Source organism: Ovis aries, chromosome 25, assembly GCF_016772045.2.
Source record: "Ovis aries strain OAR_USU_Benz2616 breed Rambouillet chromosome 25, ARS-UI_Ramb_v3.0, whole genome shotgun sequence".
Taxonomy (NCBI): Eukaryota; Metazoa; Chordata; class Mammalia; order Artiodactyla; family Bovidae; genus Ovis; species Ovis aries.
Window position 1 is genome coordinate 13284933 of NC_056078.1, and position 20643 is coordinate 13305575.

Here is a 20643-nt window from a genome sequence, read left to right on the forward strand (position 1 = left end):
GACCTTGAGCTTTTTCAATACACTCTTTCCGCTTCTGTCTAGCTAATCCTTTGCTCCCTTTAAATGTTGTTTTAGACATTTTGCCTTTGGCCTCATAAAATGCAAATTATACTATGCAAAAGCGATTTTAATATAGGAATTAAATACAGATTCCATTTGTTTTTACAAAGTATGGCCTGTGATCAAGGAATATTGAGCTGCATAACTGATGGTAGAATTTAGCTTGGAGTTAAAATATGGCAGTAACTGAAACCTATTTGAGGGAGGAATTCAATCACAAATATGTGGGTTTGGATGGTTTGGATTTTTGAATAATGTATTTGGACCTGGGTTGAAGGATGGGTCTGGGAGTATTTTTGGTTGAATTTCAAGAGGAAAAAATATCATCTAAGTGTTTTATTTCTCTTTTATTAAAAAAAGAATATGTAATTGGATACCTTATTACTTCAATGAAAGGTATATTGCAGGAATTGACTATATTCCACTGTCATTTGTGTTCCAGTCACCAAGATCCAACTGTAGAGAAAGGGATTATACCTGGACATGGAGATGATGTTTTGTTGGAAAAAGAATTTAGAACAGTGATTTTCAAATGAATCCTGGATCTTCTGGAAAACATTTAATGTGTAGATTTTCAAGGACGACTCCTCCATCTCCCACTGTGAGATTTAGATTCAGTTTGGGAAGAGTCCCATAAATTTGTATTTTTAATAAGTACTCCAAGTAATTCTAATATAGATGACCTTGGACTCCACTTTAAGAAAGGCGCCAGAGGGAATTCCTGGCAGTCCAGTGGTTAGGACTTGGCGCTTTCACTGCCTTGGCCTTGGGTTCAATCCCTGGTTGGGGAACTAAGATTCCACGTGTTGAATAGTGCAACCAAAAGAAAAAAAAAGGCACCATAGAAATTTCATTCTGAAATTTTTCATATTTGAAATTTCTTCTTCATAATGTAAAATATAGAGCTATTAAAAGGCAAAAGGCTTGGAGCAATTCCTTTTTTTTTTTTATGGAATGCTTCACGAATTTGCATGTCATCCTTGTGCAGGGGCCATGCTAATCTTCTCTGTATCGTTCCAATTTTTTTTTTTTTTTTTTAGTGTATGTGCTGCCGAAGCGAGCACTGGAGCAATTCTTATAGATATTCTTCTTACTGATTTCTGCTGAAAATGACTTTCCTAACCTAACTAATGCCTGTAAGTATGAGAGTGATGATAGTGTATGATCTTGTTAGTTATCTTGTTCTTTTCCTTCTCTCTTTCTTTTTAAGACTGTTCAGGGGCCATGCATTAGATTCCTGGTCAGGGATTTTAAAAAACCGAAACATAAAACAGAAGCAATATTGCAATAAAAATTTGCTATAGATTTTAAAAAAATGGTCTATATCCAAAGCTCTTAAAAAATATTTTCTATTTTTTGTATCCTTTCCTGTTTTTCCCTCCTTTCTTTCAGTTTTTCTATATCTACATTGTCAGTATACAGAGATGTTACATACTACACTGTCTCCTTTATAACCATAATTTAGCCTTAGTTCCTAATCATAATTTAATGTTTAGTCCTTATGTTGGATATCTCCCAAATCATTTTGTGTGATGAGAGTTTAAAGTAGATTCCTTAGAAGACTCTGTAAGAAGGGCTCATAGGAGCATTATTTCCTACGTATATTCACAATAGTTTATCTATTGCCTTGTTATACTATTAAACAAGTTTAGCTGCATATAAAATCCTTGATATGGGGGTTTTCTTATCTCTTTTCTTGAATGCCTCAAATTTTATCTTTTTGAATACTTCAAATATATTGTTTGTCTAATGGCACGAAGTGTTCCTGTTGTAAAGTCTAATTATGATCTTATTGTTTTTACTTATAAATGATTTGGTCTTCTTTGCCTGGTAGTCCAAAGAATTTTTTCTTTTTCTTTAAAATATAATACATTGGGACTTCCTTGGTGGTCCAGTGGTTAAGACTCTGTTCTTCCACTGCAAGGGGCACAGAATTCCTGGTTGGGGAACTAAGATCCTGCATGCTATGCTGCACAGTCAAAAAAAAAAGTGTATGTGTGTGTATATATATATATATATATATATATATATATACACCTTATTTTTGGGGGCTCCAAAATCACTGCAGATGGTGACTGCAGCCATGAAATTAAAAGATGCTTGCTCCTTGGAAGAAAAGCTATGACCAAACTAGACAGCATATTAAAAAGCAGAGACATTACTTTGCCCACAAAGGTTCGTCTAGTTAAAGCTATGGTTTTTCCAGTAGTCATGTATGGATGTGAGAGTTGGACTATAAAGAAAGCTGAGCGCCAAAGAATTGATGCTTTTGAACTGTGGTGTTGGAGAAGACTCTTGAGAGTCCCTTGGACTGCAAGGACATCCAACCAGTCCATCCTAAAGGAAAACAGTCCTGAATATTCACTGGAAGGACTGATACTGAAGCTGAAGCTCCAATACTTTAGCCATCTGATGTAAAGAACTGACTCATGGAAAAAGACCCTGATGCTGGGAAAGATTGAAGGCAGGAGGAGAAGGGGACGACAGAGGATGAGATGGTTGGATGGCATCACCGACTTGACGGACATGAGTTTGAGTAAGCTCCGGGATTTGGTGATGAACAGGGAAGCCTGGCATGCTGCAGTCCATGGGGTTGCAAAGAGTCAGACACGATTGAGCAACTGAACTGAACTGATATATATATAATACCTTTTACTAGAATAGTACCAGTGTTGACTACTCTAGGTTGATTGTTCTAAGTTCTGGAAATTTGATTTAATAGGTAGATGTGTATCATCTTTTATTTCATGAATGTTTTCTTAAATCACAGTTGTTAGTGCTACTCTGCCCCATTGCTCTGCTTTCCTTCTTTGAGCCCATTGTTGTATAGAAGTTTCCCTCCTCTAGTTGTACTCTATCACTTTCTCTCAAATCTCTTTAAAAATATATTTTTATTTTTTACTTAAAATATTTTTCTCCTTCCACTTTCCATTTCTTTTCAGGCATTTGTTGTGTTCATTTACTATTCATTATATATATATGTATTTATTTAGCTGTGCCAGGTCTCAGTTGCAGCATGTGGGATCTATTTCCTTGACCAGGGATCGAACTGTCACACTGGGAGCCTGGAGTCTTAACCACTGGACCACCAGGGAAGTTCCTTGTTTACTCTTTAGTTTCTTCTTATCGAGTGTTAATGTCTTAATTTAAACTTGTTTAATTCTTTCCCCAGTCCTTTATCCTCTCTGTCAAATCTCCATTTTCTCCATTCATATTCAGTTCAGTTCAGTTCAGTCGCTCAGTTGTGTCCGACTCTTTGCGACCCCATGAATCGACTCTTTGCGACCCCATGAATTGCAGCACGCCAGGCCTCCCTGTCCATCACCAACTCCTGGAGTTCACTCAAACTCATGCCCATCGAGTCCGTGATGCCATCCAGCCATCTCATCCTCTGTCGTCCCCTTCTCCTCCTGCCCTCAATCCCTCCCAGCATCAAAGTCTTTTCCAGTGAGTCAACTCTTCGCATGAGGTGGCCAAAGTACTGGAGCTTCAGCTTCAGCAACATTCCTTCCAAAGGAATCCCAGGGTTGATCTCCTTCAGAATGGACTGGTTGGATCTTGCAGTCCAAGGGACTCTCAAGAGTCTTCTCCAACACCACAGTTCAAAAGCATCAATTCTTCGGCACTCAGCTTTCTTCACAGTCCAACTCTCACATCCATACATGACCACTGGAAAAACCATAGCCTTAGTTTCTTCAATTCTAGTTTATCTCTTCTTTGGTAATTGCTATTATTTAAAAACCTTTCTTTTCATCTGTTTTGAAATTATAAGTTATATTTTTAGCTTTTTGTAAGGTATGTCTAACATGTTTTCATGATCTCTAGGGATACCTTCTACATTATTCAACTTCTTATTCCTTTTTTTTGGTCATAATTCAATTTATTTCTGTTGCTCATTTTAAAGTGAAAGTGAATTTCTTTAGGAAAGCAATACAAACACATGGCCCCATGTTCCTTAGATCTTCCTCTGTTCCCTTCTTCCATTTGTATTTGATCGTTTTTCTCCTTTGCCCCTATTTTCTGTCCTATTTAATTGAATCCTATTTCCAGTAGTTTTTCTTCAATACAGAGATTTGACTTGTAAGAGAGCTTTGGTTTCTTAATTTTGGGAGTTTGCAGGAGCCAACCTGCTTCAGCAACAACACTCAGACCTATTGCCATCCCATTGCACTCACCTACAGATTGCATCCTGCAGGACTCCCTGCAGGATGAGTTCAGATTAGCTTTCTGTACTCTCCAGTGAGTGTCGCTTAGTTGCTCAGTCGTGTTCGACCCTTTACTATCCCATGGACTGTAGCCCCTCAGCCTCCTCTGTCCACTGGCGATTCTCCAGGCAAAAATACTGGAGTGGGTTGCCATGCCCTCCTCCAGGGGATCTTCCCAACCCAGGGATCAAACCCAGGTCTCCCGCATTGCATGAGAATTCTCCACTGTCTGAGCCACCAGGGAAGCCCGAGAATACTGGAGTGAGTAGCCTTTCCCTTCTCCAGGGGATCTTTCCATTGGGCACGTGATGGCAGTTTTGGGGTTCTCCTGATGCTGTTCCCACTAGCCTCTATTCTGAGGTTTGAGGGAATGTATAATCATCTAGTTTTCTTCTGCATATTCTTGATAAGTTTTTGATTTTGCAAACTGGCTGTTCTGTCTGGGGTTTTCGTGGCAGGGGGTGGGGCAGGTAGAGAAGAGGATTCAGAGATTTTCAGAGAATATACAACTAACCCTACCCCAGTCTTCTTTTATTTATATTTTTCAGGTATATTAATATATCTTGTCTCCTCAGCAGATTTCCCAATTTCTCAACACAAAACAATTTTCAAAAATAATACCCATCATTTTTCAAGTACTTACTACATTCCAGATACTGAAGGAATTAAATGTTTTTACTAAGTATTTATTGATTTTTGCAACAACCTTTGGATGTAGGTACTTTATACCTATTTTAAGTAAGTTTAAACTGAGGTTTGAAAAGGTAAAATATTTGATCCCAGGTTGGGGTAGGCAGCTTCTAAAGTGGCCCCAATTCCTGCTTCCTGGTATTCATGTCCTTATGTAATCCCGTTCCCTCAGTGTGGACTGGATCAAGTGACTTGCTTATAATAAGTAGAGTATGGAAAATATGATGGTATGTCACTTCTGAAATTAGCCCACTACAAGACTGTGGCTCCAGCAGCTCACACTCTCTTGCTTTCTTGCTTACTCATCCTGATGGAAGTCAGCTGCCATGTTGTGTATTGCTTTAGGAGAGGCCCATAGAGAAGGATCTGAGGGAGGTTTTCAGGCAACAGCCAGCAAGGAAGTGAGACCCTCCTCCCAGCAGCCCGTGAGGAACTGGATACAGGTAACAACCACGTGAATGACTTGGGAGTGGATCATCCTTCAGTTGAGGCTTTGAATGAGACCACAACTCCAGTTGACTTTTTTTAAGAAATAAATTTAAATAGACAATTTAATTTTTCATTAATTTTTCCAAAGTTATTTTTCATTTTAAGTATGATGCTCTTCAGAGAAAATATGCCATTTCAGGTGTACTTTTAAAAAATTATTATTTTTTTGGCGGCATCATGTGGCAGACAGGGATCTTAGTTCCCCAAGCAGGGCTCGAACCTGTGGCCCCTGTGGTGGAAGCATGGAGTCTGAACCACTGGACCACCAGGGAGGTACCTCCAGTTGACATTTTGATTGCAGTGTTATGATAGATTTTGAGCCAGAGACACCTGGCTAAGTTATGCTAGGATTCTTGACCCACAAAAATCCATAGATAATGTTTATTAAGTTGTTAATCTGGGGGTGATTTGTTACACAGCAAGAAACAGCCAGTGCACCGGCCATGAAAGTAATGCATTTATACTGGGGTGGGTTGCTGTGCCCTCCTCCAGGGGATCTTCCCAACCCAGGGATTGAACCCGTGTCTCTTCTGTCTATCTGCATTGGCATTCAACATCCAAGAAACAAAGATCGTGGGATCCGATCCCATCACTTCATGGCAAATAGATGGAGAAATGATGGAAACAGTGACAGACTTTATTTTCTTGGGCTCCAGAATCACTGCAGATGGTGACTGTAGCCATGAAATTAAAAGACACTTGCTCCTTGGAAGAAAAGCTATGACCAGCCTAGACAGTGTATTAAAAAGTAGAGGTGTTACTTTGCCGACAAAGGTCCATCAAGGCAAAGCTCTAGTTTTTCCAGTAGTCATGTATGGATGTGAGAGTTGGGTTATAAAGACAGTTGAATGCCGAAGAATTGATGCTTTTGACCTGTGGTATTGGAGAAGACTCTTGAGAATCCCTTGGACTGCAAGGAGATCAAATCAGTCAATGTTAAGGGAAATGAATCCTGAATATCCATTAGAAGGACCGATGCTGAAACTGAAGCTCTAATACTTTGGCCACCTGATGCAAAGAGCCGACTCACTAGAAAAGACCCTAACGCTGGGAAAGATTGAAGGCAGAAGGAGAAGGGGACAATAGAGGATGAGATGGTTGGATGGCATCACCGGCTCAATGGGCATGAGTCTGAGCAAACTTCGGGAGATGGTGAAGGACTGGAAAGCCTGGCATGCTGCAGTTCATGGGATCGCAGAGTCAGACACTACTGAGCGACTGAATGGCGACAAATTAAAGTAATGACTATGCCATCTGATCTGGGATGCAGGGACTCTGATTTGAGTGTCTACGTTTTTCACCTCTTTGTGACACTGACTTTGAGTAGCCTTTACCTTTATGGGCTACTGTTTCTACCGCATAGATTTTGACAGTCTTCCTAACTTCCTTTACTCTGTTCATTGTTCTTTAGATGAACCATTTCTACCTAGAAACTGCCTGTTGCTGAACTGAGTAATAAGTGAGCACTTTGTTTAGGTCATGGAAATTTAAAGTAGGAATGAACCTGAAAATTGATATAGTCCACATCAACCTGTTCCCAGTTTTTACAGGTAAGGAAATTAGGTGCAACAGAATTAAGAAACTTGGGACTTCCTTGGCAGACCAGTGGTAAAGACTCCAACTTCTAAGGCAGAAGGCACAGGTTCAGTCCCTGGCTGGGGAAATAAGACCACACATGCTGTGGGTGGGGTGTGGCCAAAATTTTTTTAAAAATTAAGAGACTTACCTAAAGTTATAGGATTTGTGAAAGAATGGGGATTAAAATCCAGGTCTCCTGATGTCCAGTTCAGGACTGTGAGCAGGTACATACTGGTAGTTCTACATGGACGTAGCTCACTACCACATTCTGAATGTAGAGTAAATTCAATTTAATTCCCATTCATTTTCTCTGTACAAAAACACAGGGATCATGAAGGGAACAGCTGGCTGACAGAGTAAGATATTTACTTCCTTTGCTCTTAGGCTCACCTTCTCTGAAGGACAGGTCAACAGCCTGGGCCCAGCTGAACGATTATTCATTTTCTAATCCCTTAACCACAACACTGGATCCAACATGGCAATGGAGTTTTATATGCAGAGTCAACTGCAAATGATTTGTCTTGGCTCTTTGAACTCGCTGAGGAGCATTTCCTGAGCTGGAGTGGAAGGGGCTGTGATCAGCTAGTAATGTCATCTGTGACTGGAAGTTGAGGGTGTGGCGGAATTTGTGCCATGGATTTGCCCACTGGTGTTTCTATGGTTTGGGGCCTGGTCCTTCCTTTGATGACCCACACTTTTCCTGCTGCGAACTATTCTTGCCACAACAAGCTGCCCAGGAAGGCTCATTTTCAACGCTCCATCAGCGCTTGTTTCTGGAATCTTTTTCTTCTCATTTGATGTGAGGTTTAGCACATAAGTGGCATTGGTGGAATTTACCTTGTAACTGAGTGCAGTGTTAGAAGCAGAGCCAGTTTTCACATCCCTGAAGCCTGGATGCTTTTATAGCTCTATTTCTGTCTAGATCTGAGAGTCACATTGCCAGCAGACTGTCAGTCCATCTATTAAAAAAAAAAAGTGCAGGAAGGTACAATTTTGCACATGCTTACTCTGATTTTTAGCTAAACATTCCATTTTCCTCAGTCCCAGGGCTTCATGAGAATAAATTTATGCATGAATGTTAGTCCAGATACCCTGGATGACAGGGTAAAATACTGGTAGTGTAGATCAAAAGCACAATCAACATGTGCTTTGAAACTTGGACAGAAACTTGTAGAAGCTGTGAGGCAGAGGCTTACATATCTTCATGGGTGGTAGTTTCAATACACTACTGCTAGCTTTTTTTTTTTCTTCCTTTCCCATTTTGGTAAAGTGGCGTATTGGGCAATGTTAGAATTCAGGTAAGTGACTGGGAAAGTTTGTTTCCTTCTTCTTTTCTTCTGTCCTCTGTTTAACTGTCTTCTTCCATTTCGATCCTTTCTATTCTCTTTTCAATTTTCCCCATTCCTCAGTGCTGAAACCCCAATGAAGACTTTCACTTTTTGTAATATTCTCTATCAGAAGCCAATTTTATTGAAATAGTAAGAGAGTCCTAGGATGTCCTCTTGCAACTAGATATTCTCTGCCCCTGACTTCTGGAAAACACAATACCATTCTTTTTCTGATGAGAAAGTGGTAGAACCCTGAACATGCCTTGATGCTTTGCGGTGTGGAATTCAGGCAAGTCACTTTGACTCTGTATGCTTCACTGGGATTATCCTGTGGACAGAGGAGCCTGGCAGGCTAGAGTCCATGGGGTGGCAGAGTCGGACACAACTGAGCACGCATTCTGTATTTGTATCCAGGTATAAACGTGTGTGTGTGTGTGTGTGTGAGACAGAGAGAGAGAGAGAGAAAGATCAGTAGTTTTGTGCGTCTTTGGAACCCTGGGATCATGGAAGGAAAAGGCGAGAACTGAGCTAGTGAGATTCCCCTGTCCTTTTCTGCCCAGACTAACTCTGTTATTATTAGTTTTCTGTAAGAGCTTTCTGCATTAGGATTTATGTGAAACACAGAGCCTACATTTTACATGTGAAAACTGCCAGCATCAGTGAGTCTCAGGTTTCTTCCACCTCTAACCGTTTGCAGTACCTGCATGTAATCAGACCCAGATAGGAGAGCGAGCCAGTGTGATGGTTAAGAATACCATCTCTGTCGGGTGTCTGTGTTTCAGTCACAACCACTCCAGGCTGTGGGTCTTCAGGCATGTTATCCTCTCAAGGCCTTAGCTATTCTCTTCTTTAAAATGGAGATAATAGTTGTAACCAATCTCATAGGATTGTGGTGAGAACCAAATGAGATAATTAACAGTGTCCAGCAAATTTATAAATGCCCAATAAGTATTTGGCATTATTGTTAGTCTTAAAAGACATTCACACTATACATGGTATGCTCATCTTCCTTTACCACTTCATTTGTGTTTATTTCAAATAAGCCTTCTCCTTGAATCATCTATAAATAGAATATCGGATTCTTTGCTGCTTTCTTCACTTGACATTGCAGGGAAATATTATATAGTTTTAGCACATTCACTTAATACCTGTAAAGTATACTGTGCCATACCATAACCATCATTTTTGGGCCAGAAAGTTTCAGTGAAAAGTTAAAGTGAAAAAAAAAAAAGATGAAACAACTAGTTTCTTTGATGATTCTTTGCTGAAAATCATCTTTTTTATAAGTTTTAAGCATATCTTTTCACAACTTTGTTTCTCTTTGAGTCTTTTGAACTGTGACATAGAAGGAGTGGACCAGATAACTTTTCAGGTTTAACACTGACGCTTCTAAGTTGACTTTCACATAATGTGGCACTCCAGTAATCAATTTGTCTCATTTCTCCAGACAGCTTCCTCAGTTGCAAATTAAGAAGAGAACTTCCTACCTATCAGCTGCTTATAATTCTAGCATTAGAGTTTTCTAAATTTTCTTTTTATGCTCTTCTTCAACTTAGTTGAACTCTGGTTACCCAGTTTTCCAAACTATATCACAAAATGATTTTTAAACATGTTTCTAGTTGCATGGTTGAAAGCTTGATAATCTATACCAGCTTCCCTGGTGGCTTAGAAGGTAAACAATCTGCCTGCAATTTGAGAGACCTGGGTTTGATCCCTGGGTTGGGAAGGTCCTCTGGAGGAGGGCATGGCAACCCACTCCAGTTTTCTTGCCTGGAGAATTGCCATGGACAAAGGGACCTGGGGGGCTACAGTCCATGGTGTCACAGAGTCGGACACAACTGAGCGGCTAAGCACAGCATAGCAACCTATACCAGTGAATTGCCGAGTGTTGGAGACACAATAATGTAAAGATACATTTCCTGCCTTCAGGAACTCAGGTATCTGATCCATAACAGTGATGATATGATGATGAAGATAATAAATGCAAAGATAATTGTTTAATGGGAATAAATACAGCACTCATTGGAAACAGAAGGTAAAGAGAACCTACATCAGTCTGATGGTGAGGTGCTTGTGAAGGTCAGGTGAACGAAAGGGGAGAAAATATTCTAGCTGGAGGAATACTGTTTGCAAAGCACAAAGCTCTGATGAGAGAGCAGGACTGGACAAGGAATTACAAACTGTTCCATATTGTTGGACTGCAAAATGTAAAAAGAGAATGAGTTGGGATTGCTAAACAGGGGCCTGCTAAGAGCTCTGTGGGCCATTTAATTGAATATAATCTGTCCATATATTGAGATTATTCAAATTGAAAGGCCAAGGATTTAAAATGAAATAGAAATGTAGTTATTAATGTACATTTCTGAAACTCTTACAAAAATATGTAAGGTCAGGATCAATAGTTTTGTATTGTGTCTTAGAAGAAATTAATTCAGGGAAACTCATTAAGAGAATCTGGAAAAGAATACCGATCCATTTTACTGTAAAACTTCTTAGAGGAGTTTTTTTCATTAGATGAGCACTAATCAGAGTTCAGCATACATTTCTAAAGTAAATGTAAGATAACTGTCACTTCTTATTTTCATTTAATGTCTTACGGTTTTTCATATATTATAAACTTGAAGATTTAAGGTGATTTTAGTTATTTGAGTTTTTCCCAGGGATTTTTCTGTTTCTTTCTTTCTGTTTTTGAAATATAAGCAGTTTTTATTTTCCACCTTAGGAAAGAAGGACAAATGAATTTTTATTAGCATTAGGGATTTTTCTTTTTGAGAACCCTACTCCTTTAAAATTTTTACACAGTTGATTATCTGGCATCTGATCTATTCCTATCCTTCTGAGTAACTGAAATTTATTCTTTTCTTGAATGACATAGGAAGATAAAGGCAAAACAAATATACTTAATGAAAACAAAGACAGTTGTCAGTTATTCTAACTCTGGCCATAAAGAAGGCTGAGCACTGAAGAGTTGGTGCTTTTGAGCTGTGATGCTGGGGAAGACTCTTGATAGTCCCTTGGACAGCAAGGAGATCAAACCAGTCAGTCCTAAAGGAAATCAACAATGGATATTCATTGGAAGGATTGATGCTGAAGCTGAAGCTCCAATTCTTTGGCCACCTGATGTGAAGAGCCAACTCCTTAGAAAAGATCCTGATGCTGAGAAAGATTGAAGGCAAAAGGAGCAGGGGGTGGCAGAGGATGAGATGGTCAGATAGCGTCATGTACTCAATGGACATGAATTTGAGCAAACTCCAGGCCAGAAGAGTGGCGTGGGTAGCCTTTCTCTTCTCCAGGGGAATCTTCCCAACCCAGGGATTGAACCCAGGTCTTCCACATTGCAGGCAGATTTTTTACCAGCTGACCCACAAGGGAAGCCCTTATGGCAGAAAGCAAAGAAAAACTAAAGAGCTTCTTGATGAAAGTGAAAGAGGAGAGTGAAAAGTTAGCTTAAAACTCAACATTCAGAAAACTAAGATCATGGCATCCAGTCCCATCACCTCATGGCAAATAGATGGGGAAACAGTGGAAACAGTGAGAGACTTTATTTTTGGGGGCTCCAGAATCACTGCAGATGGTGACTGCAGCCATGAAATTAAAAGACACTTGCTCCTTGGAAGAAAAGCTATGACCAACCTAGACATATTAAAAAGACATTAAAAAAGAGAGACATTATTTTGCCAACAAAGGTCCATCTAGTCAAAGCTATGGTTTTTCCAGTAGTCACATGTGGATGTGAGAGTTGGACTATAAAAAGCTGAGTGCTGAAGAATTGATGCTTTTGAACTGTAGTGTTGGAGAAGACTCTTGAGAGTCCTGTGGACTCCTAGGAGATCCAACCAGTCCATCATAAAGGAAATCAGTCCTGAATATTCATTGGAAGGACTGATGCTGAAGCTGAAACTCCAATACTTTGGCCATCTGATGCGAAGAACTGACTCATGGGAAAAGACCCTTATGTTGGGAAAGATTGAAGTCAGGAGGAGAAGGGGATGACATGGTCAGATGGCATCACTGACTCAAAGTAAGCCCTGGGATTTGGTGATGGACAGGGAAGCCTGGTGTGCTGCAGTCCATGGGGTTGCAAAGAGTCAGACATGACTGAGCGACTGAACAACAATAACAACAACCAACTCTGGCTCATTTTTTGTAGAAAGAGCACAGCGCAGTGTTGTGAATTCAAGGTTCTATTATTTATATTCCATTTCAGTAATGGTATTATGTATTACTTCATTAGCTTTTTTATAATTAATGTTATGCATCCATATGCTTTAAAGAATCAAATTGTTCTAGAAGACTTGTGTAACAACCACCTTAAGTACAATATGCCTTTCCTGTTCCCCATTTCCTACAGGCTGCCACTTCCAAAACTTTCAGCTCCATTCCATTTTTACCTCCATAGCTCCAAATAACATGCATATACTGCTACTTCTTGATTTTAAAAGTTTTAGTCATTATCTATTGGTGTTACTCTAAAGCAGATGAGGTTTAACATTGTTTACTTCTGCCTCCCCAAACTCCCCGTTACACAAAGTCTACTTCCCAAACTGCCAATTCCTAATCTAGTTATAATTTAGGTTAGATTAGTATCCATAGTTTACATTGTTATAACTGTGTAAATACTAGTTACAGTTTAGCTATGTAGACTAGTGTAACTTTTCAGCACAGTTTTGTTATATTTGGAGTTGCTAATAGTTTTATATGAATGTAACCCCAAAATCTCCATGAACTTTCTTAATCTCTGAATATGTTCATACTCTAGAAAGTCTATTTAATCTAGAAGAAATCTCAACCCCTCAGACTCCTGACCGACTGCAATTTCTGTTCCCCATTCATCATTATTCTGCGGAGCTCCTTTGCCTCTATTCTGGACTGGATCTCTTATTTTCCATGTTGTAAGTTTTTCTTTCCATCTTGATTGACTCCCATGTTTGGGTGGCATGTAACCTTTAATAGCTTTTTCAGATAGATATGAGGAGAGGTCTTTGAGACCATTCATATGGATGCATGAATTTGTCCTCATGTTTGATAGACAGTTTTGCTAGATTCTACTTCTGCAGTGAAGAAGTTTCAGCTTCTACATTAAAAATTATTTTCCATCAGGCACTGTTTTATTGCCTTCAAGCTCCTGGTGTTTCATCTATTTGGCAGGACTCTTATGTTTCTCTGTGTCTGCACCCAAGAAGCTTAGCACTGGTGGAGAAAGTCAGGACAAGCAGGCTGATCCCATTATAAATTTATGACTACCAACATCAACTGAACTCTCAACAGCACCAATTCACTCTTTTAAAAGAATTTTATTGAAGTATAGTTAATTTTAAGCAGCAGCTTTCCAGTTCTTTGTTTTACAGATGCAGAAGCTGTTTTAAAACCTCTGGACACAAACACTTGCATGCACACCCTCTCTACTTTTCTCGAACTTCTGGAAGCTCTCCTCTCACACTCTCAACAGATCACTTTGACTTTTACTTTTGTTTTGGGGAAAATAAAAGCCATCAGATGGGATGCCTTTGTGTTCTAGAAATGAAACCTACAAATGGACCTGTTTTCATACCCTTCTGTTCATATTCTGATGAACTGTTTCTCCTCTACTTATATCTTGTAGTCTATTCTGCTCTTGTTTTCAAAGTGCTATAATAATGATCCCTCCTTTTTTCCCTTTATATTCCATTTCTGTCAACTGGATCATATATAGTGGTTTTTCCAGTACTCAAACCTCACTCATTAAGTCATCACCCAGCCTAAATGCCAACGAACCCAATAAAGAAGAAATGTCTTCTTCCCACATTATCCTTCAGCTACTGTTATTTCCTCCCCTTCGCAGCCAAACTTCTCCCAAATTGTTGTCTTTACTCATTTCATTAGCTGTATTCATTCCCCTACCACTCCATTCTGGTTTTCTTGCTAAGGATCCAGTGACCTCCACCAAAATGTTTGACCTCATTATACAAAGTGGATCACACTTTACTTTCTGAAATAGTCTTTTTCCTGTGCTTACATGCTAAAACTTTGTTTTGTTTTTTCTTCTCATTGCTTTTTCTATCACCTTTCCCATTATACTGTCATCTACGTGATCACTGTTAGAATTTCTGAAAGGCTCTTTGCTTGGTTCTTTTAAATTCTCCTCTCATTCCTTAATCGTACCCATGCACATGACTAGAATTACCACCTATAAAGAAATAATACATTTTAGTCTCTAGCCAAGACCTCTTTTCTGAACTCCAGACCCATACATCCAAGTGTTTACTTGGCATATCTTCTTGGAGCTTTCAACTCATATGTCCTGTTCAACTTTCCTCTGAGGTAGTCAGTCCTCTGCCAGTGTTTCCTATTTCAGTTAAGGGCACTTATCTCTCTTCACTTATGTTAGCCAGAACCCTAGAATCATTCTTGACATTTTCCTTTCTACCATCCCATATCCAATCCATCATCCATCTAGTTCATGATATTTACCACCAAAGTATTTCTCAAATCCTCTCATGTATCTCCATCTTCACCACTCTAGGGAAGCTCCCAGCATCTCTTATCTAAATTTCCTGGATAGTCTCTTAATTGACCTAACCAGTTCTATCCAGTCCCTCAATCTGTTTTCCATACTGTAGCCTCTGCCATCTTTTTAAAGTGTTAATCCAAGGACATCATCCTTTGCTCAGAGCCTCTACATGGCTTCCTTCTGCTCCAGGGATAAAAAGGAAGAACTCCTCAACTTGGCCTGTAGGGCTCACAAGCTCTGTTCCTTACACGCCTCTCCTGCCTTGGCAAGCACCATCTAATTTCCTGTTCTCAGCTGTGCTCATTCTCAGCTCATTTTCGTTTAGCTCTTTCTGTGCCTATTCTCAGCTCAGGTTTTCATTTAGCTCCCCATGCTGCCTCCTCTAACCACATATCTTTGCTTACACTTATTCTATTAAGATCCAGTGTCGCTTAGTGGCTAAGCATATCACTCTTCAAGCCTAATTTTCAAGGGAGATTGCCAAGGTTCACATCCTGATTCTACATCTTATTTGTGCAACCTTGGGTAAGTTACTTAATCTCCTGTACCTTAGTTTCCTCAACTGGAAAATAAAGGATAATTGTGATATACTTGATCATTATAGTGTTATTATGACCAAATGATCGTTTACAGAGAAGGCTCTTTCCTCTTCTTTCTTGCTCAGTTAATTTCTTCTCAAACTTCTATTCTCAGTTCCAGAGTCACTCTCTGAGAGAATCATCCAGTGCCCTCTCTGACTGAATCCAATTATCTCATTATAGCATTTCTCTTATGCTGAGTCTCTTATTTGTCATGTTTAATATAGGTGGGATTTTCTATTTTTCTGAGTGATTTATACATTTACTTTTGGTTAGCCTTCTATCTTTCTCACTAGAACGTCAGCTCCAGGGGCCTAGGGATATTCTTTGTTTTTGGTCACTATTCTTTGTGCCTAACACAGTTTCCATTACTTAGTAGGTTCCCCCTCAAAATGTTTGGCTGCACCTCATCTTAGTGGGATTTAGTTCCTTGACCAGGGATAGAACCTGGGCACTGCATTAGCAGTGAGGAGTCTCAGCTTTGGACTACCAGGGAAGTTCCTCCAAATCTCTGTTGACACAAAGAGACATTAAACATCCCTGAGGGAAGCCTCCTTGATAAACTCTCTTGCTGCTTAAATTAGTGCTTTGTATAGTAATTAGTAAGTTCTGAGAAGGAAACACGATGGTGAATCAAACAGTTCAGCTATAGATCTGCCCTTGGTTCTTTAGGAGATGACTCTGAGCAGGAGGGTTCTCTGTTCAACAAGGCAGGGTTTTTGTGGAGATTATGTGCCAGATACACAGGCCTGGGTTTAATTCTTAGCTCCATAATCTGGGGCTGTGTGACCTTAATCATGTCATGTGACTTCTTAAAATTCCAGTTTCCTCATCTTGTCAAATCACATATTACTCAGCACAGAGCTAACTCTTAACTAGGCAACCAAATCTCTAAGAATTTCGATAAATCTTAAACATGGTAGATGTTTAAACATAGCTCAGGCTTAAACGTGAGCCTGATCATCCACAGGCTCATGCCAATGATATGGGATGAGCCAGTGGGATTTCCTGGTGCAAGCAAGTTTCTTTTTTCCTTGGTGCTTCAAGTCCAAGTTTGAGTAGCAGTGGGTGAGCTGGCTTAGGCAGGTAGGATCAGGGGTTCGTTGCTGCCCATTACCTGTGAGAGACTGATCTTGGGAACAGAGTAGAGCCCTCAGTCCCTGACAAGACAGCCCTGCTCAGATGCCAGCTGAATCCAGCTAACCTCCTGTGCAATCTCAGAGCTCTTTTCTCTAAAGCCCTCCCCCCACCTTTTTTTTTTTTTTAAATCAGTTGAATCTGTTCCCTGAGCATCACACAGAAAATGATTCCCCCTCTCACCTCAATCAAGGGGGAAAAAAAAAATCCCACTCCTTACAGTAAAAAGAGTAAGCCTCTTGTCTACTTCTGTGCATCTAGCCGGCCACTGGCTGCGATGAGAGGAGATACCCGCTTTGAGCACGGAATGGAGGAGTGAGCTGCTTGGAAGCGAGGACCACGGTGGTGTCTGCGATAGATGGACGTTGTTTCTTCCGCAATCCTCCTCTTTTTCTCCTTCCTCCTGTTGCAAACTTGTGGGACCGACTGGGGCTGTGACTTTTAGAGAGTAGTGTTTGTAGGTCAAGAGACGGGTAACTGTGTCTGTACTTCGAGTGAGTTCAGGAGGGTGCTGTGCTTGAACTCGGCGAGTGTCCGTGATGGAAGAACTGTGAAAGTATGTGTGTGGGACAAAATTCAGACGTGTAACCGCAGGAAAGTGGTAGTGCGTACGTGGTGAGTGTGTGCGCGCGAGTGTGTGCGCGAGCCAGGGGCTGCCCGCCCGCCCGCCGCGGCTCCCCGTGGGCCGGCCCGGCCAATGAGCGCGCGGCTGCAGGGGCGGCGAGCGGGGAGGGGGCGCCGGGGCCCTGCGGATGGAGGCGCGGGCGGCGCGGCGCGCTCATTCCGCGCGGGCGTTGCTGGCAGGGGGCGGTGCAGCCACTAGCCGGGGACCGGGGCCCGGACCCGGGGCGGCGGGCGGCGTAGGCGGCGCCGGGGGCTGGGATGCGCACGGGGTTCCGTGGCGGCGGCGTTGGCGGCGGCGTCGGCGGCCGCGGGGGCACGAGCTAGCGCCGCGGCGCGGGGAGCCAGCGGAGCCCGGCGGGCGAGCGGAGGCGGCGGCGGCGGCGGCGGCGGCTCAGGCAGAACAGCGGCGGCAGCCGGAGCCCGAGCGCCGCGCGCCCACCATGGCCGCCCAGGGCGAGCCCGGCTACCTGGCGGCGCAGTCGGACCCGGGCTCCAACAGCGAGCGCAGCACGGACTCTCCCATGCCCGGCTCGGAGGACGACCTGGTCGCCGGGGCGCCCCTGCACAGCCCCGAGTGGAGCGAGGAGCGCTTCCGCGTGGACAGGAAGAAACTTGAGGCCATGTTACAAGGTAGGCATCCCCCCTGCGTTCTCGGACTCCCCGGCCGAGCCCCCGACAGCTTCCCGAACATCCTCGTCCCGCGTCCTAGCGCCCGGGCCAAAGTCGACTTAGTTCCTCGTCCCTTCCCTCGCGGAGCCAAAGGACACCCAGGGAGAGGAGACCTCGCGGGAGTCCCCACCCTTCCACGCCTCCCAGGTCTCCAGGCACCGGGAACCCTGTGCTAACTTAACCGGCTTCAGAGAAGCCGAAGGCCGTGTTTGTACCCGCGCGCCCAAGTTGCATTCTTGGACTTTGGAGATGCCAACTTTAGTCTGGACACCTGGGCTGTGCCATCCGGACCCAGTCGGACGGCACAGAGTATGCGTGACTCTCTCCTTATTCGTTGGCACTCTTGAATTCTAGCTCTGTCTCTTGTTTCTCTCCCTTCTCTTGTCAGTATCCACTTCCTCCAGCTGAGGGGCCTTGTCTCGCTATTGGGAAACGCTCCGCAGATGTCAAGGCTTAAGACAGGAGTTCCCGCCCCCCACCCTCCACCCGGGAGTGAGAGGGGCCAGGATGGGGGTGAGCGGCCAAAGCGTGGGGATGGTGTCAGGGAGTCTGCTGGGTTGGAGGACAGTGTGTGTTCATCGCCTGACACGCTTATAAAACACATCTTGAGTTACACTTGGTTCATAAAAATCTTTCCGTATTATGGATGTCAGACTTTGCCTTTCACAGTCTGGGATTTTTTTTTTTTTAAACTCTCTCGTTTCTCTGGGACTTTCCCAGTCGTAACAGCTTTAACCATGTAGGACGGGGATCAAATTCTGATTCTTAATGGGAGGATTGGGATTCTTAGAGTGAATACTAAAATGTCCAAGGTCATTTTGATCTTCTCTAAAAATGTTAATTACTAGCGTACTTGTACCGCCAGTGTGGCTCATTTCCATCATCTAGAGAAATAAGGTAGTTTGAATGATTGTTCTTCAAATACCATAGAGGGACCAGGCGTTACTTTCACTGAGGGTGCAGTGGTGGATTCATTCAGTAGCTGGTGTCCTTACGTCAGGGAGGGTAGGAGCTTTCTAGCTCGCTTTTGGCTTGGTGCATAACTTATTTCGACTTTATCAGTTAGTGCATCGAAACGTGGGAGCTCTTTAGCCCTCTATGGAAATGCAGTGGTTTTTTAGAACAGTTAAGCAGGTTATTTTAAGACAGAACAAGATGTTTTCCAAAACAATAACTTGGTGGAAACAAATAGCAGGAGTATTTGGCAGGCGTTTTTTGGATGAGCTGCGAACTTGTCTCTCTTGTTGCTTATTTTTATTGATAAACATCTCCTGTGTTTGTCCTGTCTCTGTCTTTCCCCCTCTTTTTTTTCCCTCTTTTAAATTATGTAACATCCTAAGAGAGTTACTTCTGAGATAAACTCTTCATAAAGGAATATTGCAAAGTAGATTTGGAAATTAAAACCCCAGTTGCATTTCAGTAACTTGTTGTAGTTATTTCATTTGTTCCATGGTTCTTTTTGCCTAGTTCCTATTTTAAAACAAAATATTAAATTTATTCAGAAAAAATATTGGTGTAAGATTGTTTATGTTGAACTGTTAACACACATACCTCTCCTTTCAGCAAGTTTCTTGTTTTGTTCATCTGGAGGGTTGTGAAGACAGATGGCTCTTGTAATAATACTATGTTTTCTTTACCTGCCTTGCCTGTGCTCATACACACAGGCAAGTGATGTAAGCATCTAGGAAGCTCTCTTGCATAACCTGAGCTTTAGAAGTGGATTTCTTTTTTGAATTAATTTCCATTTAGAATAAAATGAAATATGGGTGAGGCATGTTTAAAAATTTGAAGGCTCTTCCCTTTGTAGATATGATATTCTGACAGGAGACAGTTTAAAATTGCTTTGTTGGGATAAAGTTTCTTAAGCGTCTTAAGAGTTTGCATTTCTTCAGCAGCCTACGCATTAATAAAATATTCACACTTCAACTCCAAAGAAGTCTTTAATAATTTAACATAGTGCTTTAACTTTTCACAGTCACTGGTAAGTGAATTCCACCTTCTAGGAAAGTAAATTTGAACACATTTGACGATAGAACTCGGTGCACTGTGTACCAAGGCTTTTTGTTGTGCATGCTTTCCAGAGTCAAATTTTGTTAGAGCCACGAGGCTTTATCTTTTTCTTTTTTTGAAAATTTTTAATTGGAGGATAATTGCTTTACAATGTTGTGTTGGTTTCTGCCACACAGCAATGTGACTCAGCCATAAATAGACATATGTCCCCTCTCTGTTTGAACCTTCTTCCCACCCTGCACCCTATCCCACCCCTGTAGATTGTCACAGAGCACCGGGCTGAGCTCCCTGTGTTACACAGCAACTTCCCCTAGCTACCTGTCTTTCCCCCTGGTAAGGTATATGTTTCAGTGCTGCTCTCTGTATTTGTCTCGCCCGCTCCTTCCTCCACTGTGTCCACGTCTGTTGTCACTGTCTGCATCTCTGTTCCTGCCCTGCGTATAGGCTCATCAGTACCATTTTTCTAGATTCCGTGCATTAATATATGATGTTTGTTTTTCTCTTTCTGATTTACTTCATCCTGTATAACAGGCTCTAGAGAGCCACCGTGGAATAAGGAGTAAGACTAGTTTTCTGAACCAAACATAGTCATGTGTCTCATTGCTTGATACTAGGTGGTTAAAGCAAGTGTGGGCAACTGGAATCACTCAGAGTTAGGTTCAAATTCCTGTTGAATCTTGGGACAGTTTGTGGACACTTCTCTGTCTCAGTTTGCCCATCTGTAAAATGGGACTGATGCTAGTATTATACCTTTCTTTTAGAGTTTTGTGAGAATTAAAAGAGAT

At 41.7% G+C, this 20643-nt stretch overlaps 1 protein-coding gene and 1 pseudogene across 7 annotated transcripts in view; one reads left to right on the forward strand and one right to left on the reverse strand.

Annotated features, from left to right (window-relative positions):
- BICC1 (BicC family RNA binding protein 1) overlaps window positions 1-20643 on the forward strand; it is a 397066-nt gene that overhangs the window by 29328 nt on the left and 347095 nt on the right. For 4 of the 7 annotated variants that reach the window (XM_004021382.5, XM_012105077.4, XM_012105078.5 and 1 more), the window contains exon 1: window positions 17336-17809. The exons of the other annotated variants lie outside the window; for them this stretch is intronic. In XM_004021382.5, the coding sequence (XP_004021431.2) occupies window positions 17620-17809 (190 nt within the window). In that variant the 5' untranslated portion in view covers window positions 17336-17619. Of the gene's footprint in view, window positions 1-17335; window positions 17810-20643 lie in introns of those variants that run through there. 7 annotated transcript variants of the gene reach the window in all.
- On the reverse strand, window positions 1004-1091 carry LOC114110897 (U6 spliceosomal RNA; annotated as a pseudogene).